General features: G+C 42.7%; 1 protein-coding gene across 1 annotated transcript in view; it reads left to right on the top strand.

Annotated features, from left to right (window-relative positions):
* The window catches only part of LOC109912136 (LIM domain-binding protein 3-like), a 102460-nt gene that overhangs the window by 62967 nt on the left and 13043 nt on the right, over nucleotides 1–26450 (top strand). Inside the window, exons 3-4 of the mRNA XM_048616437.1 lie at nucleotides 3464–3539; nucleotides 10700–10725. Coding sequence (XP_048472394.1) covers nucleotides 3464–3539; nucleotides 10700–10725 — 102 coding nt within the window. The remainder of the gene's footprint in view (nucleotides 1–3463; nucleotides 3540–10699; nucleotides 10726–26450) is intronic.

The raw sequence follows: 26450 nt of genomic DNA on the forward strand, positions 1-26450 counted from the left end.
TGAAAGATCACTGGCAATACTTCTACATGTCCTTACAACTCTGGAATGTAGTCCATCTGGTCTGGGTGATTTATCCACCTTCAGAACTTTCAGTTTCCCCAGCATATTCTCGTTATTGGTGGCCACTATACTCACCTCTGCGCACCTGAATCTCTTAAAGTTCTGGTTTGCTGCAGGTGTCTTCCACCATGAAGAATGATACAAAGTATCTATTCAGTTCTTCCACCATTTCTTTGTTCTTCATTACCACTTCTCCAGCTGCATTTCCCAGCGGTCCATTATCCACTCTTGCCTCTCTCTAACCTTTTAAGGTTTCTAAAAATGTCTTGCTATTTTCTTTAATATTACTGACCAACTTACACTTGTATTTCATCTTCTCTCTCGTTATTGCTTTTTTTTTTAGTTATCTTCTGCTGATTTTTAAAGGCTTGCAAGCCTCTGGCTTCCCACTAGTCTGTACCACATTTTATGCTTTTTCTTTTACTTCTATGCTATCGCTGACTTCCCATGTCTGCCATGGTTGCTTCATCCTCCCCTTAGTATGTTTCTTCTTTCTTGAGATGAATTTCTGCTGTATCTCTCAAATTACCCTCAGAAACTCCTGCTATTGCTGCTCCACTATCTTCCCTGATAGGCTCCCCTTCCAATCAACTCTGGCCAGCTCCTCCCTCATGTCTTTGTAGTTATCTTTACTCAATTGGAATATGGTTACATCTGATCCCAGCTTCTCCCTCTCAAGCTGCAGGGTGAATTCTATCGTATGATGGTCGCTAACCCCTAAGGGTTCCTTCACCTTAAGCTCCCTAATCAAGCCTGCCTCATTACACATCATCAAATCCAGAATTATTCATTCCCTAGTGGGCTCTACCACAAGATGCTCCAAAAACATCTTGTAGATATTTCATGAATTCCTTTTACTGAGATCTGCTAAAAACCTGATTTTCCCAGTCCACCTCCGTATTGAAATCCCCCATGTTTATTATAATAATATCTTTCTTACATGCACTTTCTATCTCCTGATTTATTTTCTTCCCCTCATCCTGACTACTGCTAGGAGTCCAATGCAAACTCCTATCAGGGTCTTTTTTTTCTGTTGCGGTTCCTCAAATCTACCCACACAGATTCTATGCTTTCCGAATGTATATCACTTCCTACTATCAATTTCATTTCATTTCTTACTAAGAAGGCAACCCCTGGCCCTCAGCCTATCTGTCTGTCCTTTCAATAGGACATATATCCTTGGATATTTAGTTCCCAGCCCTAAACCTCCTGCAGCCACATCTCTATGATTTCCACAATGTTGTACCTGCCAATTTCAAACTGCTGTAAGTTCATTTACCTTGCTTCATATACTGTGTGTGTTTAGGTACAACACCCTCAGTCCTGTGTTGACTGTCACCTCCTTCCCCCTTCTCGTAGTTGTCCCTTCATCTGCTGAAGTTAGATTCCTGACCCTTTCCATTCACTCTGTCCTATTACTTGTTCTGGAAACTTTGATACCCTCTGCTGAGCCCTCTCCACTTTAATGTTTTCCATAGTTTTCCATGCAACTGAACCCCTTGCAGCTTGATTCAGGTAGAGCCCATCTCATTGGAACAGCTCTGCCCTTCTCCAGTACTGGTGCCATTGTCCCATGAATTCAAACCCGTTTCTCCCACACCAATCTTTGAGCCACACGTTTTCCTCTTTAATCTTGTTGACCATGTGCTAAATAGCTTGTGACTCATGTAGTAATCCAGAGATTATTACTGTTTTGGTTCTGCGTTTCAATTTAGCCCCTAGCTGCTCATATCCCCTCAGGTGAACTACTTTCCCCTTTCTGCCTATATTATTGATACCTACATGGACCACAACTGGATCTTTCCCCTTCCACTCCAAGTTCCTCTGCAGTCCAGATGAGAGACCCTGAACCCGGGCACCAGGCAGGCAACAAAGCCTTTGGGACTCTTGATCCTGGCCACAGAGAACAGTGTTTATTCCCCTGATCACACTAGCCCCAGTTCCAGCTACATTTCTATTCTCTTCCCCACTTTTGAATGGTTCTCTCTACCATGGTACTACAGTCAGTTTGCTCAACCCCCCTGCAGACCCCACTCTCACCTACACAGGGAGCAAGAATCTCAAACCAATTAGACAAGCTCAAGTACTGAGGCTCCTTCAGCACTACCTTCTGGATCCCTCTTCCTGCCTTGCATGTAGTCACATCCTCCTGTCCCTGACCACTGACCGAATTTAAAACATCTCAAAAGTAATTTCAGGGGTGTGACTACCTCCTGTAACACAGCATCGAGGTAACACTCTCCTCCCTGATGTTTCACAGTGTTTAAGCTCAACTTTGAGCCAGGGTTCTTCAAGCAACCAACGCTTGAAACAGATGGTCACAAGAAGAAGAATGGGGTCCCCCAGGTTCCATATCATGCAGTTTCAACACATCACCTTAGTTTTAATTTGATTTTTAAATATTTTGTACTGGTCTTTTAGTTTGTAGCCTGTAAATATTTCCCCTATTTACCTTCAACCTGAAACTAACCTATAGTCAACTAAGAAGCTATCATGAACCAATGAACTTACGGTATTTCTATGTCATTACTCTTTTATACTGGGCCCCTGATCCTGGGCTTTAATTTATCCTGTTAAAAAACATGACAAACTATGGGCCAAAAAAAAAAACAAGCAAAAAGTACTTCTTCCCCTCTGCACCAAATTCACACGCTGCCGCCCATATTCCCCAAACTGTATAATCACTTGGGCTGGTCTCTGGATATGCTCTCTCTCCTTCCTGACCATGTAAAGTTTACTAATCCAAATATGGAGTGAGTAAGGGCTCATCCAGCAGTTGAACCACACACAGTGTGAGACCTGAAGCAAGAATCATACCTCTAGACCAACAAGCCAAGCACACCAAATGGGCTGCAAAGGCAGTACATGACCCCCTTCTCAAGGACAATTAGGGATGGCCAATAAATGCTGGCCTAGCGAGCGACTCACATCACACAAATGATTTTGATTAAGGTGAGATGAACCTTGTGATATCAACATTTGCTTTTTTTTTACTTTTGTTTCCCCTTATCTTTCTTTCTCATTCTTCCTTCCCTTATAAAGACATGTTTGCAATTAAACTGTAATTCCCTCTGGAATTTGAGTAGGTTGTACCAAGCCATTGGCTGCCAAATTAATTGGAAGTAATTGATCCTACTTACTCACAGTGCACTGCAGATTTTGTTGCTTTTAATCTTGTATGTTGCCAGTTATAATAAATTGAGATCAGAAACATTGATTTTATCTGAGATATTCTGAAATGTTTTCAGAAATCAGTGGTTGATTTGAGCTTGGGTCGCTGGGGGGGCAGATTTGGTTGGCTGTGACCAAAAAGAAAGCCAAACCAAACTTGCCTAGCTACAGCAGCAGGAGTAGTTCATTGTTTTAAAAATGTTCTAAGAAGAAATGTTTTTTTTTCTTTCAGATCAAAACGCCCAGGCCCAGTTCCAACTGCAACTCTTCGGATGGACTCTCCCATGCCAGTTATCCCTCATCAAAAGGTAAGGGTAGTGCCACCTTTAATGTTGGCTCTGTAGTTCATTTGCAACCACTCTCTAATTTCCTGACTTGTATAATTGTGTCTCGACAACTTTTGGTATCTTTTGAGGATGTAAGCTCTTGTGTCAATCATTTATTTGTTTCGAAGATGCCATTATGAAGACAAATGTCCAGATATATCACAATGCCATGTGGAGATAAGCTCCTGCACAAAGTGTGACAGTCACTGGTTACATCATTTCACCCAGAATTCACACCTGAAAGATGATGGTCACATTGGTCCTGCTGGTATGGTGAAGATTCAGGGGAGAAAGGTATTAGATAAGATAATATTTCTGAAAGGATTGATGTTGGAGACTGCATCAAGCTGCATACTATCACAATGACTTTTGTGGGGATGAGGCAGAACAGCTGAGAATCTTAGGAGTGAAGACGTTATCCTGGTCTCTTGATAATCTCAATAACAAAGTCTATCTTATTAATTTCATTTGTGACCAATTGCTATCATGTAGTAAACTACATTCTATTTTTGACAAGGACCTCTACTCATTAAGACACACTTGGAGGCAGCAAACTACCCAGACCAGAAGATGAAGTGATTGCCAACCCAAACAAGCACAAAGATGAAAAAGAGAGCAAGTTCTAGGATTAAAAAAAAATCTGCTCTCTCCACTTAAACCTTGCTTTACACAGACTATTAACCATAGACATTTTAAGGGGACACTGCTGCTGGCTACCTTTTTATTTGTAAAGAACAAGATATGTGTTGATGTGCTTTATGTTGGTCACGACAGTTCATAAGCAAAGGCCTGATTGCCGCACACTGTCAGGAATGTGGTACCCTTAAATGAGGCTCTGAATCAATATTACTAAAGAAATTAATCAATTTAAGTAACAGTCATTAAGACATTTCCACTTTCAATAATCGCATTATAAACGACTCAGAACAAACATCCTGAAATCTACCACCTAAGTAGTTAACATTCGGCAGAAATAATCAATGCTACAAGAAAGCAAACAAATGCCTCTACTTCCACAGGAGGCTAAGGAAATTCATCATGTCCACAATGACTCTTAGAAATTTTTCTAGATGCACCACAGAAAGCATCCTTCAGATGCATCACAGCTTGGTATGGCAACTGCTGTGCCCAAGACCTAAACAAATTACAGAGAGTTGTGAATGCAGCTCAGTCCATCACGAAAACCAGCCTTCCTTCAATTGACTCTGTCTACACTTCCCGCTGCCTTGGGAAAGTAGCCAACATCATCAAAGACCCTCCTCCCACCCCAGGCAGAAGATACAAAAGTTTGAAAACACATTCCAACAGATTTAAGAACAGCTTCTTCCCCTCTGTTATCAAACTTATGAAAAGACCTCTCATATATTAGAGCTGAACTTTCTCTGCATCTTCTCTATATTCTGCATTCTGTTCTTATACCCTGACATACTTATGTAAGGTATGATTTGTCTGGTTAGCACGCAAAACAATACTTTTCAATATCTCTGTACGTGTGACTATAATAAATCAAATCAAATGATGCCAGGATCACTATCTCTGAGCCACAGATCTCAAGTATCTTCTGTTCTGAGTAAATTGACCATACGCCTCTAACAGCAACTTCCAAGTCCACGACCTGTATCATCTTGGAGGACATGGACAGCAGACACATTGATATAACTCCACCTGAAGCTCCCCTCATTCCAGAATCGTATCACCATTCCTTCACTGTCATTGGATCAAAATTCTGGAACTCCCTTCCTGACAGCACCTTGAGTATCCTTATGGACTGCAGTGGTTCAAGAAGGTGGCTCACCACCACTTTTAATAAGGACATCTAGAGCAATGAATGCTGCCCTTGCTAGCAACCCTCATGCCCCAACAGTAAATTACAAGAAAGAAAACTTGGGGGGCAGTGATCAGCAAGTTATTTGAAACTGCCCACAATGAGGGCAGGAGATAATGGCCAGGCTCCTTGGCCCTGATGGCTACCAAGACCCCTGAGTGTCTACATTTGGACATCAGTTGACTGTGGCATGCAACTGCAAAGACTTTCATAGATGTACACTTTTCCAGCTTGTACTGCCAAGGTTTATGGGAATAAAGAGCATGTGGCTGACAGAAACTGACACCTGTGGAACGATATCCAATAAAGGGAGTTAATGGCTCCAGTACGGCAGAGAGCAATTGGAGTGATTGAAGGAAAAAAGATACTCAATTGTTAACATGAAAATGATAACCGGCTTTGTGCAACACTGTTTTCTTTGATTGCAGGAGTTGGTTCCTGTTGATGAAATGTTGCAGACTTGTCCTTTCAACTCCTCAGTCAAATCAGTCCCAAATAATGGGAAGCACTGAAGGATCAGCACCTTCGACATCATCCTCCCACCAAAATGATGGATTGTGTTGATTTTTACCCTAGTGGCCTTCCTCCAGCACCGTTTCTGCACCAGGAACTGTGTTACTCTTCTCATAATTAACCACATTTGTTGAACTGAACCCTTCTGAATATTAAACATTATATTAAGAGTTGAAAATGATGCACAGTAGAGGAAGTTCCTTCCAAAAGGTGGGACCATTGAAGGATGGAGGGCAGGGATATCTAAACTGATTTTGAGAACAGCAGCAAATGTCCTGACATTCTGCGGTTTCACCTTCCGTGCCCATGAAGATTGACCTGTCTTGCTAATCTCAGCAATTTAGATGAACACTGTGATATTATCAAAGCTGGCAGGAAAGCCTGCTTCCTTAAATACTTACTTTCTATTGAACATCTAAAAAGCAGGCTAGCTGCCCAGTGGGTTAAACACTGAATTGACAGTTAGATTTAGTATTATATGGAAATGAACATAGAGATAACAGAAGTAAATGTCCTACACTGGGGTTCAGCAAACTTTACAGGGCTGAGGGCTGATCTGGCAAAAGTGGACCAGTTACGGCTACTTGAAAGAAAGTCTGTAGCAAATCAGTGAGAGGCATTCAAAAGCAAGATTCCACAGGCACAGTGGGAAGAAAAGGAGTGCTACTGCCAAATTAGAATACCCTGTTATCCAGAAGCATACAGGATAATATAAAGCAGAAAATAAAGCAGAACTCATGCCAATCTCTAAAAAGTAATACTTTAGGAAGCTTAGAGGAGTACAGAAAATATAGGACTGAATTGAAAAGGGAAATTAGGAAAGCAAAGCAAGAACACAAACAAATAATGGCAGTAAAATTAACAAAAAACCAAAGATTTTCAGTACATTAAGAGCAAGAGGCTAACTAGTAAAAGGGTTGGGCCTATTAGAGATCTAGATATGTAACTTGTTTGTGAGTCCAGAAGATATGGCAGAGTTCCAAACGAGTATTTTGTCACGGAGGAGAGGGATGATACAGACATTCCTGTTATAAAAGGAGGAACATGAACTATTAGATAAAAGAAGCATAATAGGAGAAGTAATGAAGGGACTGACCTCCATGAAGTTGGATAAATCACCAGAGCTGGATGTATTGCACACTAGATGGTTAAGGGAAGTCAGGGAGGAAATAGTGGATTCTGAGGATCACTTTCCAATCCTCACTAGATATAGGCGAGGTATCAGAGGATAGTGGGGTGGGGGTGGGGGTGGTTCTACAAACATTATTCCATTATTCAAAAAGGGTAGGAGGGATTGGCCAAATAATTATGGCAAAATAATCAAGCAGCCTACCATTTGGGGAAACATAATAATTGGTAAGTGATGACCTCTACAGCTTGGGGCAGTTGGATACAGTTTGGACAGGGTGATTAGGGATGAGATAGGGATGATGAGATAGTGATCGATGCTCTGCATTTCACAAACTTGCTCTGATTTGGGTTTTCTTAATCGTGAAACTCAAATGCCTAAATTGAAATAATTCACCAGGACCGATAGCGCTGCCTCTGAGAATTACTTACGATTCTCTTTGCCATCCTGCTTAATCTTGCAATGTTTCCAGACACAAGATACTTTGTAGAAAGCTTCTTTGTTGTGGCATTCTTGTCTCCTGTCCAGTGAGGGTGTTACCTTCTCTGCCTCTTCAGTCAGCAGCTGAATCGCAATAAGCTAAGTGACCTAAAGCTATTGATCAACTCCCTCATAGCTTCTCTCCCTGGAGAGGAATTCTTCAAACCCTATCCTAACTGTGAGAGAAAGTTAGAACAAATGGTTCAGTGTTCATCTGATTTTATAGCACTCGTGTTTGCCCAGTCCTCCCCTTTGACATGGTGTTGTGTTGATCCTTACTACTCAGGAGAATTGCTGTGCCACAGTATGTTCAAGGCACTGTACCTGTCCTTGTAGACACTCTCTTCTTGCCAGTCAGAAACATCATTTCTTCGAGAAATTAACAGACGTGGTCCACAAGACTTTGCTTGACTAGAGAGGGTGAAAGAAGGGAAATGTAAATTCTTGCATCTTTTGTGCTTTTGACTTTGGAAGCTACGTTGTTGTTGCTGCCTTTATCCAGATTTGGAGGAATATTTTGAGTTGCATGTCTTAATCAAAATCATTTTCTGCATTCATCCTAATTGGTACGGTGGCTCAGTGGTTAGCATTGCTGCCTCACCTGGGTGAGGGACCTAGGTTTGATTCAAGCTTCAGGCAACTGTCTGTGTGGAGTTTGCACATTCTCCCCATGTCTCTGGGGGTTTCCTCCCACAGTCCAAAGATGTGCAGGTTAGGTAGATTGGCCATGTTAAATTGCCCCTAGCATCTAGGGTGGGAAATGCAGGGATAGGGTAGTGGTGGGTCCGGGTGGGATGCTCTTCAGAGGGTTGGTGTGGACTCAATGGGCTGAATGGCCTGCTTCCAAATTGGAGGGATTCTACAATGATCTTGCTGTTAATAAGCTTTGATGTGTGAACAAGTTTTTATGTCTAAATCTATCAAACTGTTTAAAATTGAAATACGTTGGTTGCTTAATCTTATTTCAAAATTACTTTCACCCACATTTTTAGGTTTTCCTTCTCTCTTCTACTAACCAGCCTGCTGAAACCTCTGTGCTGCTCACAAACCCTCAGCTGGAAGATATTGCTATCAGCAACGTCTCCTTTGTTGGGTGCTAGGATAGTGGACTGCGGCCCTGAGCTAATTAATTCTGGGCTTTAATCCTTTTCCTTCTTACATTCAGTGTGTATTCAAATGCCAAGTTTTCCCTTTCACTGTCATGCTGATGTGCTCACGCTTGCTTTCTCTTGCCTGTGCTTTTATTCTCTCTCCTGCTCACGGACTCTTGCTCATGTGTTCTGTCAAACATGCCGTTTCTCACTGGTACTGTCTTTTGTGTGTACTCTCTCTCACTGGTTTTTCACTCCCTTGTGTTCTCTCACTCTTTTGTGCCTTCTCTTTTATTCACTTAAGTGATTTTGGAAGCAATGTTTCAAAACAAAAAGGCAAAACAGCAAACTGGGATCAGATTCACACTTCAGAAAGTTCATTGCAATCCTGTATCTATGCCACAAGCTTTGAGTGAGGCCACAGCACCACCTTGGGGCAACTAGTAGAAACCTTGTGCGAATTGGATTTAAGATTACCACGATGGTTGGCAAATGAATTGAGAGTGCAACAGATAGTTTGCTTTGTACTGTTGTCCTTCCTTACCCTGACTCACTCACAGATGCAGAATGTAGGGAATCAAGTAGGTTCATCAAAAGCATTTCTCTTGGTTTCTGACCATGTCTTTTTTAAGCTGTACTTCAGAGAAATGGCATTCTTTTTCTGGAATTTTGGGAACATTTTTGACCATTTATGCTATATTTTAACCAGTCGGTGCAACTATAGTTCACTATTTGCATAATATGGGTAGACAATGATTTATGTTTTACACTTAGAGTTACCATTTCTTATTCATTAAAGCCCAGGGCGTTATTGATGAGAAGATCTGTCAACTTTCCTTTACCAAGAGAAAGGAGTCATAATAAATAGTTACACCTCAGATAGATGACTGTCCTTTCTACTGAGTCTTGAGCTTTGCAAAATCATGCAGCCCACCCCACCACCTCGCAAACAGTTTTTATTCCCTAACACTGTGCCGGTGCAAAAAGTCTCAATACCATCTGTTAACATTTGCACAAGGATGAAAAGAGAAGCATTCTCACTGACTAAGAGAACTGGTATTACCCTTCACTTTTTCAGCATGAGGGAGGTTCTGGGAAATATTTAATAAAACACAAACATATCAACAGATCTCCCTTGAAAAAAGTTTAACTATACATTTTAATGTTATTTTTGCCTGACCAGTTTTGATTAGGGGGTACAAACAATCCAATTGGAAATCCAATTTGCCTCTTGCACCAGTGCCAAACTATTGCAGTAATCCTTTAATCCTTTTCATATCTAACAAGACCTCTGTCATGTCTTATTAATCCACATGCACAAACATAGGTTCACAGAGGCACAGACACACATGCAAAATTGAAAGTTCTTAGTATAATGCTGCATCTCCTCTGCTCTAGCATCAGTAGAGATGAAATAACAGGGACTGATTTGGAGAAAATATGAAGTGCGAGGGAGGTGGAGTAACATCAGGACTGGGCGAGTGATAAATCCATAGGTGATTCATGTGCATTCTAATCTAGCTCCCCTACACAGGTAGGTTGCAGCTCCTTCCACCTGTGGTGCTGACAACACGAGCAACATAATCCATCTCACTCATTTTTCATCAGGATTTGGAACAGCAGCTTCTCCTGATGTCCCCAGTCAAAGTGTATATCTGTAGTGATTCAGCTTTTCCAATACAAACCTCAGAATATCATGAGCATTATCATGTATCATTGAACGTATCATGCCCTTAAAACAATCAGTCATTCTGTAAGCCAAGGCAAGGTGATGGGGAATGGCTGAGTACAGCTTTGACCCAGCATCATTCTGCATCAGATACTTCCACAAAGCCCAAATAGCCATCCATTTCCTACAAGTGTCCTGTTGACAGTGTGACTGCATCTGAGCTAACATTTAATCCCTGAGAGTCTTGCTTTAAGGCTACACACCAGCAAGGCAGACAAGCATCAGTGTACTTTGCAAATGTAAACAAACTCCTTCCTTTGTTTTAGAATGCTCATGAGCTGAACACTTGGGATACTGCACCTGCTACCTACCTAGATGGGCCTAAAACCAGCCAAGGCTCTTGAGTGTCATCCAGTGATCCTGTAGTGTACGAAGGTTATTAGATCAGGACGAGCTAACATGTTCTTTACAGTTGAATCACTGACCAAACGTGGCCTCTCAGGTGATGAAAGTGGTCTCTTGAATAAACAAGCAGCTCATGACCATTGTCTGTGGAAATTGTGTTCCAGCCATAGAGTTATACAGCACAGAAACAGACCATTTGGTCTAACTCGTCCATGCCGACCTGGTATCCTAAACTCAACTATTCCCATTTGCCTGTATTTGGCCAATATCCCTCTAAATCATTCCTATTCATGTACTCATCCAGATGCCTTTTAAATGTTGGAATTGTACCCACCTCTACCACTTCCTCATTCCACACATACATCACCCTCTGTGGCAAAACGTTGCAGCAAACGTCCCTTTTAAATCTTTCTCCACTCACCTTAAACCTATACCCTCTAACTTTGGACTCCCCTACCCTTGAAAAAAGACCTTGGCTTTCACCTTACTTATGGTCCTCATTATTTTATGAATCTCTATAAGGTAACCCCTCAGCCCCCAAAGGTCAGTACCTTTTGGAGGGGAAGAAATAAACTGGGAACTTGGGAGAAATTGTGGTCCAAGTGAATTTCTGCAAAGTCTGCTTGATTAACCTTTTCCATGTAAACATTGAGGTGACTGCACAGACATTAAGAAGATAAAACAGGCTTGGCTACAGCTTCTTCATGTATCTTTGTGTTTTCCTGCAATTCCAGAAATTACAGAACATAATGAAAGAGTTAAGGAATGGATGGAGATATGGGAGTGGGACTTAACACATAGTGTCAGGAAAACCTATATGGTAGAAGCAAGAATGTAGAATGTATGTTGTATGAGAGAATGCTTGAGGAAGCAGGAAAGAGATCTAGAATCTCTGATGGAGTAGTTTTGAGACTGTTCTGCTTACTATTAAGAAATAATAAATTAACTAAATAAGATATGGGGATGCACAGGAGACGGTGCTACTGTTGAGCCTAAGAAGGTGACCTTGAAACTGTATCTGGACTTGGAGGAACTTTACAGAATATGGCAAACAAATCAGGCTCCATATTATAGGAAAGCTGCATATTTACTTGCAGGGGGTTCAAAGAAAGGCTGCAAAGTGTGATTTTGAACTCAGCCATCTGAGTTCTGTGGAAAGGCATTTCATTCTGAGATTTGACTCTGAAGTGAGGTAGGGTTTGATGAGTGTCTTGCCATTTACATGCTGGAAAAGTTTCAACAGCCCTGTTGTGTAGGTTACAGTCTAAGCTGGACAGTTTAAACCATGATGGTGTCAAAGGAAAATTGAGGAATTTGGCAATGATTTTCACAAAGAGTGAGATAGAATTTTGAAAACAAGCAGAGTAATGGAACAGTTTTGTTTTTAAAGGACCAATTTAATTTTTGTCAGGCAAGGAAATGCATCTTTGTTATTTTCATGAATTTCAGTGAGGAAACTGGTTGTTTGGAAGAGTCAGTGAGATGGATATATGATCCCATCTCCAAACCTTCACCAGTTCTCTATTATATAAAAGGGCCTTCTCTGCCTTTGATGGATATAGACCTTTACCAAATCCAAAATCAGACTACTGACATAACAGATAAAAAAAGAAATAATGGAAGTACTCGAGCTCAGGTTGCATCTGTGGAGTGAGAAATGGAATTTCAGGACAGTGAGCCTTTGTCAGAACTTACGGCAGATGCTGACAATGTGAAATGATTTTGCTTTTATGTTTGTGCTCTTGGAGTCAGGAAGTGTAGGGTTTAAAGCAGGGCTATGCTGGGCTCACCCTAGGGATTTAAATATTAACTTATAAATGAATAAGTTTATGGCGGGGCGGGGAGAGGTGAGGAGACAATTAGCTCAGTTTGCTACAATCAGTGTCTGCTGCAGATTAAGGCCAAGAGTGTGGGGTTTGATCCCCATTTCAGCTGAGGTAGACTTTGAGATTGCCCTATCCCATAGTGTGACAATATAATCCATGATCAAATAATCTAAAATGCTATTTGGAGAAGAAGTCGTTTGATGCGAACATTATTAACCAATAAGCTGTATGTTACAAAGTGCATCTGCTAGCTTCAACATCAGAATTTTGAAGCACAGTTACTATTTTGGGACAATTGCCACAAACTTTTCTCGGACTGAACTGCTTGCTGTGGCTGAAGTAGTTCGTCACTTGGAGCCAAAGACATTCATTAGTCAAGTGATTGGTTTCATTGTTAAAGCTGGAAACCTGGGCCCACAAATACATTTTTGTGCTTTGATCATTGGCTTGTTGTGTCTTTGCATGTCATCTATGATTTTCTTTTGCCTTTGTTCTGTGCTCGGCTATATGTTGCTACAGGAACCAGCTTCAGGAATCGACACCAGTGGAAAACTGACGTCAAGCCCTGAGTACCAGCTCAGTAAGACTGCATGGGCCTCTGCTAGCATGCGCTCTGCTAATGGGATGTCCTCTGATCACCTCAGCACGAGGGATAGCAGCTTGTCACGTAGCTCGGAGATGACAGCATCTTTCAGGCAAACGTCTTCCATGACTACATCAATGTTCTCTCCAGCTACTTCTCTGACCTCAAGCCTTTCACCTCAAAGAGGGGTCAGCCCTTCTCGGGCATCAGGAAGGGTTTATGATGTAACTGGTGTTAAAGGTACAACGTCTAGCTCTGGCCATCGGGGGCAGTACAACAGCCCTCTGGGCCTGTATTCTAGAGAGACAATTGATGAAATGGTCAGGGCAACAGCCCAGAAGGATGACAGGCGAGACAGAGTCTCTGCAGGTGGATTCCTCCAAGGGTAAGCATCAAAACTTCAATTGAGTACACGGTGGGTAGTTTGCCACATGCCTGCTATGTTTATGGCTTTAAGCGGACTTAATTTTTAAAGCACTCCATATATAGTCCTTCATTAAGCAACCTGGTGAGCAGTTTCTAACTCTCAGCCCCTTGTCCAGTAGTTCGCCTCCAGTTATATTTGTTTGAATGGCTTTAAGTGATTGCCCAACAACAGCAAAACCTCATAGAAGCTGGTACAATTGCCTTTGCTACCCATAGCACATGGTTCCTATGTGTAGACACCTCTGCCCAACATTTCCAAGAACACTGGAGAATTCTAAAGCAGCCAGCCACAGTGATAAAATGACAAAAACTCAGGAAGAAGAAGGGGCCATTCAACTCCTCAAGCCTGTTCTGCCATTCAATTACATCATTGCTGATCTGTACCTTAACTGTATCAAACCTTGGTTAATACCAGTGAGAAAGACTGGTGACAGGGGTTGATTGTAAGTTTCCAAGTGGGTGATGGGCCATTGGATTCTGGAGTTTTGTTGTTCTTGGTTAATAGACTGGGTTACAGAACTAGTGTCACCTCCTCAGGAAGGGCTTATCCAAGAGGAGGGAGCACACAGTAGTTTGAGGCTCTGACCACCGACCCTCATATGTTTATACAGGTACCAATAAAAGTGCAAATGGTCAGTAGGTTCCAGTTTGTGACTGTTCAGAGTTATCCAGATGTTGCAATGTGTTTGCATCACATGGAGTTAAGTTGAACTTCCCCTTGATCCCTGAGGCAGTTTTAAGACTTGTTTCCGTCATTTTGTAAATGGATGCCCACCCCGACTTCTTGTGAAACCTGGAGATAATAAGATGACGGTGCTGACAGTCAGACTATACACATGTAGTTGTGCTGTGAATTTTAGGCTCCTTCACTTGATGCAAATGAAATCTGAATGTTACATTGATGCAAAGTCAAAGTCAAAGAGGCTTGTGCAGATACGACAACACTTCTGTGAATGTATCTTGATCTAGAATTAGTAGTGTTATGATTACGCTATCAGACCAGTAATCAGCAGCCTGGACTATAATACAGAAATTGGGAGCCCAAATCCCACCATGCCCAGAGGGAGAGAGATCATGACAGTGTTGAGAGACTTCAGGCAGCAACACATGATCTTGATAATGGAAGAGGAACCTCTGAAAGCTGAATGATTTGTAGAGCTTTTTTATTCATTGATGGGCTGTGAGCATCACTGGCTAGGGCAGTATTTGTTGTCCATCCCTAATTGCCCAGGGCCAGTTAAGGTCAACCACGGTAGACAAACAGGAGGTTGGAAGAACACAGCAAGCCTAGCAGCATCTGGAGGAAAGGAGCAGTCAACATTTTGGGTGTTACCCTTCTTCAGGACTGGATGTGGGGCCAAGGGGAGCTGCAGATAAAGAGAGGGGGGAGCGGCGGAGGCTGAATGGTGGTGATAGGTGGACACTGGTGGTAGGTATGACCTGGTTGGTTGATGGGAAGGCTGAATCCGGTTGGTGGCTGGAAGGGAAGGTCAGAAGGTGGAATGAAAGGGAGGAGGTGGGGCTGCATGGGGAGCTGGGGGATGGGTGGAAGGTTATTTGAAATTGGAGAACTCAATGTTGAGTCCTCCAAACTGTAGGGTGCCCAAGTGGAAGACAAGTTGTTTTTCTTCAAATTTGCGTTCTGAATCACTGCGACACTGGAGGAGGCTGAGGACAGACATGTCAGAGGGGGAGACGGGCGGGGAGTTGAAATAGGCAGTGACCGGGAGGTTAGGTTGGCCATTACGGTGAAACGGTCACCAAGTCTACATTTGGTCCCACTGACGTAGAGAAGACCACATTGGGAGCACTGGATACAATAGACTAGGGCTGTTTTAAGGCCCTGAATGGAGGTGAGGGAGGTGGTGTGTGGGCAGGTGTTGCATCTTTCACCGTTACAGGGGAAGGTACCGGGTGGATCAGTGTGGTTGGTGGGGAGTGTGGTGCGAACTAAGGAGTGGTGAAGGGAATGGTCCTAGCGGAAGCCAGAGAGGGTTAGTGAGTGGAAGATGTTCCGGGTGGTGGGGTCTAATTGGATTGGCGGAAGTGTTTGAGGATGATACGTTGGATGCAGAGGCTGGTGGGGTGGAAAATGACGACAAGGGGGACCCTTCATTTATTTTGTTTGAGGGGGTGGTTAACAGCTGTGGGGCAGGGAATGGAGGAGGCGCGGTGGAGGGCTGTCTGGATGACAGAGTGTGGAAAAGAGCGTTATTTGAAAAATGCGGACATCTGGGATGCTTGGGAGTGGAACATCGAATCAGAGCAGATGCAACGGAGATGGAGGAATTGGGAAAACGGGATAGAGTTTTTTGCAGGATACAGGGTGGGAGGAGGTATAGTCTAGGTAGCAATGGGAGTCAGGGGTTTATAGAAAATGTCAGTCCATAAACTATCACCAGAAATGGAAATGGAGAGGTCAAGAAAGAGGAGGGAGTTGTCTGAGATAGAACAAGTGAATCTGAGGGCAGGGTGGAAGTTGTTAGTGAAGTCGATGAACTGCTCCAGTTCAGCCTGGGTGCAGGATGCAGCACCGATGCAGCCATCGATGTAATGGTGGAAGAGTTGGGGAAAGTACTGGTGTACGTACTGAAGAGGGACTGTTCGACATAACCTACAAACAGGCAGGCGTAGCTGGGGCCCATGCAAGTGCCCATGACAACCCCCTGGATTTGGAGAAAGTGGGAAGAATTGAAGGAAAAGTTATTGAGGATGAGGGTTTTGTTTGGCGAGGTGGAGGACGGTATTGGGTTGGGGCGGGGTGGGGGTTACTAGATGGGTCTGTTGGAGAGGAAAAGACTGAGGTCCTACAGGCTGTCCTTGTGGGGTATGAACGTGTGTAGGGATTGAACATCCATAGTAAAGATGAGGTGCTGGGGGCCAGGGAACTGGAAGTTACCAAAGAGGTGGAGGGCATGGTTTGCGCCTGGATATAGGTGGGGAGTGCCTGGACAAAGGGGGAGAGAATGGAGTCGAATAATTAGGAAGGCAAATGGAATTTTGTCCTTCATTGCTAAAGAGATTGAAATAAAAAGCAGAGAGGTTATGTTGCAGCTGTACAAGGTGCTGGTGAGGCCACACCTGGAGTACTGTGTGCAATTTTGGTCTCCTTACTTGAGAAAGGATGTATTGGCACTGGAGGTGCTGCAAAGGAGGTTCACTAGGTTGATTCCGGAGTTGAGGGGGTTGGCTTATGAGGAGAGACTGAGTAGATTGGGATTATATTCATTGGAATTCAGAAGATTGAGGGGGGATCTTATAGAAACATATAAAATTATGAAGGGAATAGATAAGATAGAAGTAGAGAGGAAGTTTCCACTGGCAGACGAAGCTAGGACAAGAGGGCATAGCCTCAAGATTAGAGGGAGCAGATTTAGGACTGAATTGAGAAGGAATTTCTTCACCCAGAGAGTTGTTAATCTATGGAATTCCTTGCCCAGTGAAGTAGTTGACGCTACTTCAGTAAACGTTTTTAAAAAAAAGGTAGATTTTTTTTGAACAATAAAGGAATTAAGGGATACGGTGAGAACACAGGTAAGTGGATCTGAGTCCACAAAAAGATCAGCCATGATCTTATTGAATGGCGGAGCAGGCTTGAAGGGCCAGCCGGCCTACTCCTGCTCCTAGTTCTTATGTTCTTATGAGGTAGGAAGAGATGAGTTCAGTGGAGCAAGAGTATGTGGAGGCAATGGGTCAGCTGGGCAGTTGGGCTTGTGGATCTTGGGGAGCAGGTAGAACCAGGCAGTGTGGGGCTGGGGGTCTATAAGGCTGGAGGTGGTGGAGGGGAGGTCACCGGAAGTGATGAGATCATGGACAGTGTGGGAGATGGTCGCTTGATGGGCTATGGTGGGGTCATGGTCAAGGGGGAGGTAGGGCATGGTGTCGGAGAGTTGGCATTCGGCCTCTGCAGCACAGGGGTCCATCCTCCAGATTACCACCACCCCGCCTTTGTCGGCGGGTTTGATAGTGAAACAGGGATTGGTGTGGTGTGCTGCACATTTGGCGGGGGAGAGGTTGGACTCGGTGAGAGAGGTTGGAAAAATCGAGGCAGTCGATGTCGCGTTGGCAGTTAGCAATCAAGAGGTCCGAGGTGGGTAAGAAGCCGGCAGGGGGTGTCGGAGAGGAAAAGGAAGGTTGGAGGCGGGAGAAGGGATCCCCAGAGGGTGGTTATGAGTCTTTATCAAAGAAGAAGTCAACCACATTGCTGTGGACCTGGAGTCACATGTAGGCCAGACCAGATAAAAATGGCAGTTTAATTTCCTGAAGGACGTTAGTGGACCAGATGAGTTTTCCCAATAATTAACAAAGGATTTGTGGTCATCATGAGTCTCTTAACTCCAAATTTTTGTTGAATTCAAATTCCACCATCTTTCATAGCAGGATTTGAACTTGGGCTCCGAATTCGGGCTCCCAGAACATTAACTGGGTCTGTGCATTAACAGCCAAGCAATAATACCACCAGGCCATCACCTCCCTTAAAGTGCACAATACAGTGAGAGCCCAGGTCTGGCTGGATTCCAATTCCAGACTTTTTTAATATTCACTCAGGATGTGGGCATCACTGGCTGGCCAGCATATATTGCCCATGTCTAGTCACCCTTGAGAAGGTGGTCATGAGCTGCCAACATGCACCACTGCAGCCCATGTGTAGTGCATCTACACACAATGCCACTGGGGAGAGAGTTCCAGGGTTTTGCATGAGTGACAGTGAGGGAACTGCGATATACTTCTGAGTTAGGATGGTGAGTACCTTGGAGAGGAACTAGCACTGGTGTTCTCATGTATCTGCTGCCCTTGGTCAATTTCTACAGTGCATCTTGTAGATGAGTTTCGATGGTGGAGGGTGTGGATGTTTTGGGCTGTGGTGTCAGTCAATCGGCTGCTTTTTCCTAAATGATGTCAAGCTCCCCGAGCGTTAGGAGAGCTGCACTCATCCAAGTAAATGGGGGTAACTTGGATGAGTATCCTATCACACTGATTGGTGCCTTGTTGGTGGGCAGGCTTTGGGGAATCAGGAGGTGAGTTACTAGCTGAAGTGTTCATTGTAATTAACTGCCTAGATGATTTTATTTTGTATGTTAGTGTTTTGTTATGTTTGTAATCCTGTACTCAGCAGACTGCACTTGAGGTCACACAATTTCTTTATGGTTGTATTACCATTTACGGGTGAACTTATTCATGGGAGGTTATTTGTGTGAATGTTTTAAGGGTTTATTATGTCAGTTAGTGTGAATTATGTTATATGAGCAAATTCAGAGCTTCACAGAAATAGAGTACTTCTATTTAAGGAATACAGCAAACAGTCTGCACATAGCAAATTCTAACTTAACAGCGCTACCCTGTTGTTACGATCAAAAAGATTTTTGGTCTTGCCACGATCATAGGCCAATTGCAGCCTCTCCTGCACGCTCTGTTGTTTCTTGCACTCTGTTGGGAAGAATTTCAACATCCACAATGGATGGGGTAGGGAGTGAAGTTTTAAAGATCACAAGCCTGCATCCAATGCAACCACTTGCAGTTATTATGTCTTGCTGTGACTGCAAACTGTTCAAACCTACACTGTTCAAACAAGGTCAATGAGGCTGCATGTCTAAAATTATCATGGACTTTTACATTTAATGGCTGTAGATAGGCTTTCCAGGACTTGGGAAAACAAACAGCTAAAGAGAAGCCAGAAATGCTCAGACATCAGGTGAGTGCCTTTTCAGCAGTCCTTGTGGAATATGAATATTTGCTCTGACACTCAAGCTAATCTGAATTTGTAACTCTCCAGCACCCCTGGCTGATCTGCCCACTCATGAGCTCTCCATCATCACTCCTCTCCACTTCGACCAGCTCAGTTCTCTTGCTCAGCCTATCAGTTTGGCTGGGTCAGAGCAGAGGCAAGACAATGCATTTGAGATTCTGCCATCAAGTGCAGGGCACCTGCATTTCTGTATTACCCAAACACTACCATCCTCCTGATTACCTCCCCATAGTGATCAGGGCTAATGTGTGGGCATCTTAGGAAGAGATCTAGAGAGATATTGTCCTTTATATGGAGAAACATAATTTTGAAAATGATCATTTGAGAATTGAGGAATCTTACAGTGCTGCAATGTGATAGTGGCTCATGAAGATGGAAGTCTTACTTTTCATTCTAGGATCTGTTGCCACTTTGTTAAGCATGGTCACCCTATCTCTCCGCAAAGGTTGTGCCTACTAAGCATCTCCACATTTTATTTCCAAATACGGCAGCGCTCCATATAGCTGTGAGTGTAACTAGAGCTGAGGCTGGAAAACGGTTTCGTTCAGAGTGACATCAATAAGTATAAAACATTTCAGTTTTCCCAGTCCAGCAGAGAAACATTCGAAGATGTCAAGGGTGTGGTGAAAAGAACAAATTAAGTTAGGATTCTGAGACATAAATAAAGCAAGGGCACAGATAGCTGTGGAAGAAGCAACTGAATCCAGATCGCACACAATTTTGTGAATAACTGTCGGCAATTCCTCAAGAGTAACTGGTGTTTTTCTTTACAATATTGGTCTGGAAAGTGCCACGTATAGTGATGAAAATTGAATATCTATGATTTCTGACTATTTCCCTGCTGCTAACTATCTGGGTATGTGTGACATATCAAGAGATGGAGAGAGATAACAGAAGGAAGTCTATTCTTTCACAGTTAACTATCTGTTTTTAGCAAGTTTTCATTGTAACTGCTGTTTTTGAGACGTCAAATGAGAAAAAGCCTGAAAATCTCAGTGAGCCTGGAGAAGATGGTGAGCTGCCATGAGGCAGTAGCTAACCCATGTCATCGGAGCTTCTGGGACGGTCAGGTTGAAGTACTCCAGCAATGTAATTTTCAGCTGAGCTGCCTCAGTTGTTGTAACAAACACAGAAAGTGCTGGAGAAATTCAGGAGGTCTGGCAGCATCTGTGGAGACAGAGAAATAGGGTTAACTATTCAAGTCCTTCAGTTGTTATACCCTGGCACAGAATGATCCTACTCTAGCAAAGATTGTATTGCTAATCATTCTCCCTCAGTTGTTGAATGGTGTTGTTGCTGGCTAGTACCATTGAGTGCTTGATCTGGAGGTGTATAATTGCTGCTGAGTCTTATCTGCTGTTTACTCAATGGATGCTAGAAGTGATGGGAGTTGGGGCTTTTACCATTCAACCTGGTAACTTTGGCATTGGTAACACTATGCATGTGGACCCCACTGCCAGTGGGCTTCTCATGGGGATAAAATCAAGCATTTGTTAAATGCAATATTGAATTTGTGACACAGACTGAGACTCCCCTCCTGGTGATCTGAACTTCGCTGGATTTGGTGGGTCCATTACCTCTTTCATGAGTGGATGTAGAGCTTTTTTCCCAAGTGGGTGCTAATACATTCAAAATATCATATCTGAGTGGCCTCCAGAACTAAGGGCTGTTCAAGTGCTAATAAAGGAACTAAATTCAGTCTGAACCATGACTGTTACATTGTCACTGAAACAATGCCATTTTCATCCTTGGTTGTCAAAAGGCAGGTCCTGAATGTTTCATTAGAAACAAGGCTGTCAGTTTGCAATTAAGGGTCAGAACTGTTACCTGGTGTGTTGGGTATGGTACGTACCTCAGTCCTCCCCAGTTTTCTGGAGAGGTTCAGTGCTGTTTGGTGTATGTATTGCTAGTGTGCCCATTGGCATTTGATAACTGGCAATTTTGCAGAGTCTAGAGAGACTTTGAACTTTCCCAGGTCTGAACACAGATCTTTTAGAGCAGCCTTACACAAAAAGGCACACCATTTAATCCTGCAAAATATTCATCCTGTTGGCCTCAACAGAATATATTATTCACTGAATTCTGGATGTTTGCATGGAGATGGATATGCTTCCCTCTGTAGTGATGGAGATGGACCCAATAGGGAAACCCATTCCTCAGCAACAACTGGATTGTTCTGGAGTGTGACACAATGCAGTGTGATTTGAAAACTAAACTATCTTTTTAATTCTTTCCTCCCACAGATCGTCAACACTACATCCAAGTTAGTGGACTGCCATGTGGTGGTAGTGTGCGTGGCATGATGTGATCTGTTAAAGGGCAGCATGAAGGGCACCGTGTTGCTCTGCCCTGCTGTGTTTGCTCTTTCGCGGGGGTTGCTGTGCAGCATGTATGCAATTTCAGGCTATTTTCTCAGAAATTGAAGCTCAAACTGCTTTGCAGAGTTGTTGCAGTGATGTAGCATTTCCTTTCCTCCCAACTGCATAGAAACAATCAGCTTGTCCCAACCCTACCTGCCCCATCTGAAATATGAAAATTTGGAGCTGTTTTCTCTTGTCGGATTTCCTGAGCTCTAAGCATCAGAATTAATATTTCGAAAATCTACTGTTCCAACTTTTGGAATCATTCCATTGGAATGGTTTTAACATCACAAGGTGCAAGATCATAGTCAAACAGAACTTGACACATAACCAAAACAGGAGATTTCAGTCTGGGTGCCGAAAAGCTTGCTTGAACGGATTTGGGTTTTAAGGAGGTTCCACAAGAAACATCAAGGTAGACTGATTTAGGGTTGGATTTCCAGGGCCATAGTTGGAGATAGAGGACACATAGTGAAATGCACAGTTCCCAGAGGGCCGTAAGGCTGGAGAAAGCAACAAATACTGGAAGGATTCTAAACATTTGTGCAGGGGAAATATTAAAATGCAGACATTAGTGGACTGGGAGCCACTGTAGGCTCAGGAATAATGGATGTGTGGCACTTGGTATGTGGAGAGCAGAATTTTGGAATTTATAAGGTTTTGTTGCAAGAGCAGAAAGAGTAGAGTGGCAGAAAAGAAAGAAAAATATTAGTGAGCAGGAAGGAACAAGCTTAAGAAAAATGAAGGCATGGTGTGATCCAAGAGACAGTGGGTTCATAGACTCATGGCTCACACATGTAAAGATATACACACACATGTACATCTCTGTCAGTACAGGGACTGACAGAGATGTAGGCACACAAATAAACAGAGAGAGAAATGACAAACATCAAAATACACAACAGAAGAATCAGAATTTGAAATAAAAATTTGTTGATACTGACAAAGTGAATCACCCTTTTGTGTATTTCCAATGATTTTCTATATAAATGTATTTAATTTTAGATCTGAAAGAGTTTGGTCATTCTTTCCATCCTCTTCCTGGCATGTTCCAACCTCTTTACACAGGCAAGTTGGAAATAAAATCAGAGAAAATGATCAGTAAAGACAAAGGACAAAGCTGATGGAAACAAACTCCTGGCTTTTTCTTGCAAGATTCTAATTCCTGTTTGGATACTGTGATAGATTGATTCTAAATTGTGTGAGACTGGAGATTGAACCTTTTAATTCTGTTGGCGGGACCATGGCAGATCATGAACTATTGCCTTTTCCTCAACGTTTAAGAGATGTGTTGGAGTGAGCTCCCAGATTTCTTGGAGACAATTGTTTCCTTTAGGCTCTGAAATGTCTCAGTAGAATCTGGGTCTAGTGCAAAGTTCCACCAAGCACCAAACCCTCACTAGGAGAAGGCGATCAAAAGAGGGACTTGTTACCATTGATTCAAGGTGATCTTTAGCAACAGCTGAAGAGCATTCATATGTACATGAATACATTTTCTTTAGACTTGAGATCCACTCAGCTTTGTAAGAGCCGATCCTGTCAAGCTGGAAGTAACCTGCTCTGGATAGGCAAGTGTTCCCTCCACCCTGCCCTTTCACCGAAGCCCTGGTTGTGTCTAAAAACCCAAAACAACTGTGGATGCTGGAAATCAAAAAAAAACAGGAATTGCTGGAAGAATTCAGCAGGTCTGGCAGCATCTGTGGAGAGAAATCAGAATTAATGTTTCAGGTCCAGTGATCCTTCTTCAGAACTCTTGTCGTCTCTGTTTTGTCTCCTCAGATGCTGTCAGACCTGCTGACTTTTTTCAGCAATTTTTTTGTCCCTGGCTCTGTCTGTATGCTTTCAGACAGCCCTTGCTGCCTTGCTGAATAAGAATTGATCACAACTGCTTGTCAGCACCATACTGATGTTCTGTTAGACCACTAAGGTTTAACTTGCTGCTCACAGTGGAACTATGTGTGAAATGGATGAGAATCTGATTGTCATTACAGTACCTTCCCTTGGTGGAATAGCTTGCTGACCGAGTCTGTTTCACAATTGAAAATGGCCTCAAGTAAGTGGCGTTGGGAGAGAAACCTAGACCCTGAATGAGTTCATAGACTTCAGAGTAACAACAATGTTGCCTACTGATGGGTCATTATTTGGGTTTTATAATTAGGTGCTTACAGAGCTTTTCCAGTTGTGATAAAGGTTGAGAGAATAAACCTCGAGCCGCACTCTTTGACCCATGCTCATATTTGTCAAGACTGCTTCTGTGCAGGAATCTAAAGTAATGACTCCTTTTATATCTTCAGCTCCATTAATCCATTCTAATCTGCAGGGAATCCCAGAGGCATAGGAAAATGTTCTGTTACATTCAGAATTAAAACCTTATGAGGAATCTGAGTTTAGGTTGAGCTGAAAAGAAAGCTACTTCACCTTGCACAGCTGGTTGGGAATGAGAATATTGCATTGGTTCAAAAGGAGCTGTTCGCAGGTCAAAGCTACAGTGGTGTGGGGGGACTCCAATCCATGCTGTTTCTGACCGAGGAGTAAATGAGGCTATCACAAATGGAGGAGTTCTTAACATTAACAAAATAATTCACTAAGGCTGTATGATCCAATTTTATTTCACATTTAACATGTGATCTCTTCCTAGCTCACATGGTTTTATGTTGCATCAATGATTAATCTTAGGACACTGCTAAAAGAAACCCTGAGCAGCCCAGCAGCAAATTCAGAGCTGGCAACTTTAATGTGGCCTTTACTTTTTAAATGTTACTAATTTCTGGATAGAGAGCATGGTCATCACTTGTCCAATCCTCCAATAGACGTAGCAGTAGAATGAACAGACACAAAAGATCATAAGACCTACACATGTTCCTATTTCTTTTGATCCCCTTAAGGCTGGTGTGTCCTTCAAAAAGATCATGGTTGATCTGACCTTGGCCTCAAATCCACTTCCCTAAATGTTCCCCATAACTCCTGACAGCTCTATAACTGAAGAATTTTTCTATTGCATTCTTGACTATTTTTAATAACCCAGCCTTTTACATAACTCTCAGTGGAAAGAAATTCCTCCTGATCTGCATCTTTAATTGGAGCTTGTTTATTCTGAAACTGTGTCCCCAGTTCTAAATTTCTTCATGAGGGGTACACTTCAAAATCTAATCTGTCAAGCCTCCTCAGAAATTTATAGCTTTCAAAACATCAGCTGTCATTCTTCTAAATTCAAACTAGAGTCGACCCTACTTGTTAAACTTTCCTCATAAAACCCCTCCATCCCAGGGATCAACCTTGTGAACATCCTCTGATCTGCTTCCAATGCATGTATATCCTGCTTAAATAAGGAGACCAAAACTGCACGCAGCGTTCTAGATAGGGTGTTACCAATGCCCTCTACAAGTGTAGCAAGATATCCCCTTCACTTTTATATTCCAAGACCAGCAGCATGGTGACAACTACCTCACCACTATTGATCTTCCTCTTACTAAGACTCCAGAAATTCAAGGCCAGTTTTATTGATGTTGTTTTGAATTGGGGTTGAATAGACAAGACCTGAGTAGATCCAGGCTATCCCCTGCATACTACATTTTAACTCCAAACAATTGCCAAGATAGTGAGAGGGAAAATAAGAATTGGTGGTTATGCGTCTGATGTATATATGTATTTTTATGAAATTGGAACTGTCCACTCAGGAACTGCTGGTTTTCAATGCAGCCAAGTGTAGTCCTGGCAATTCTGCGATTTGATGCTTGAAAAAATGTTGATGGTGGGGGAAGCTCAAACATAAATATTGAAGTGAAAAACTTCCTTGATGCCACCCTATGACCATTGGCGGCCTTAAGCTAGATTTTTCAGTGCATACTGGTTTGCGTAGTGCATGCTGGGTAGAAGGATGTGTTGAGCAATGCATGTTGGGCAGAAGGATGGAGTTGTGTGCTGCATGCTGGATATTTGGAGCAGTTTTGTACGATGCATGCTGAGTCTGGTCTGATCATTGAGGGGGTTCTGTGCTAGTTCGAGATCTTCAAGCCTCTTTTTCTTAAATTCCTTTTATGGAGGGTAAAGTAGAACTGCTTTACTTAAGTGACAGCAGAGTGGAGAGGAAATAGTCACATTGCTTATTCCTTAAACTTTACATCTAAAGGTGTTCTCCAACATTCCTGGAATTGAGTTGCTGATGGCTACTTGTTTGAAAGTACTGCAAAGTTATAATGCAAGAAACATTTCTGTTTAAATGATTCACACATTTGTCTTTACATGAACTGGGAAGGTATGGATGGACTGAAGTGCAAAAACTGAGACCTGGTTGAACAACCCCTACTGAGCTAGTGACCTGCATGGCCTGTACTTGCTCTTGGCAATACGCAGACATTGGGTATGGATAAGCAGACGTTTCAGAGCTATTTGGTTACCTCCTTCCATATCCATTGCTGTCCCTAAGTGAAGCCTCATTTCCCATTGATTGGTCTCTTTGGAGTTAATTAACCTTCACTGGAGGATCTCTGCAAATAAAAACATGGTGCCTGTCCTCTGAATTCTCCCTGGTTCCCTCCAGCAGCCCCCGCTGAGTCCACCTAGCTGTCTCCAACAAGGCGGTAGAGGTCAGGATATACTGTGATCGATTTGCTAACATAACACTATTAAACTACTTAAAATCACTGTAAGTCTTTGGTTTTAAGTACAACTTTAATGACATTAAAGACCTTTGACATTTCTTTTAATCGTGTGTATTTATTTTTGTTCTCTTTTTCTGTTTGAACTGTTTGAGGGCTGAATCTTGATAGTACCTCCCAAGATCAACAGATCTTTTACTACTGCTTTCTCCTTTCAGTGACTCACAGTGACAGATCCACCA

This window comes from Rhincodon typus, chromosome 34 (genome assembly GCF_021869965.1).
Source record: "Rhincodon typus isolate 14 chromosome 34, sRhiTyp1.1, whole genome shotgun sequence".
Lineage (NCBI taxonomy): Eukaryota > Metazoa > Chordata > Chondrichthyes > Orectolobiformes > Rhincodontidae > Rhincodon > Rhincodon typus.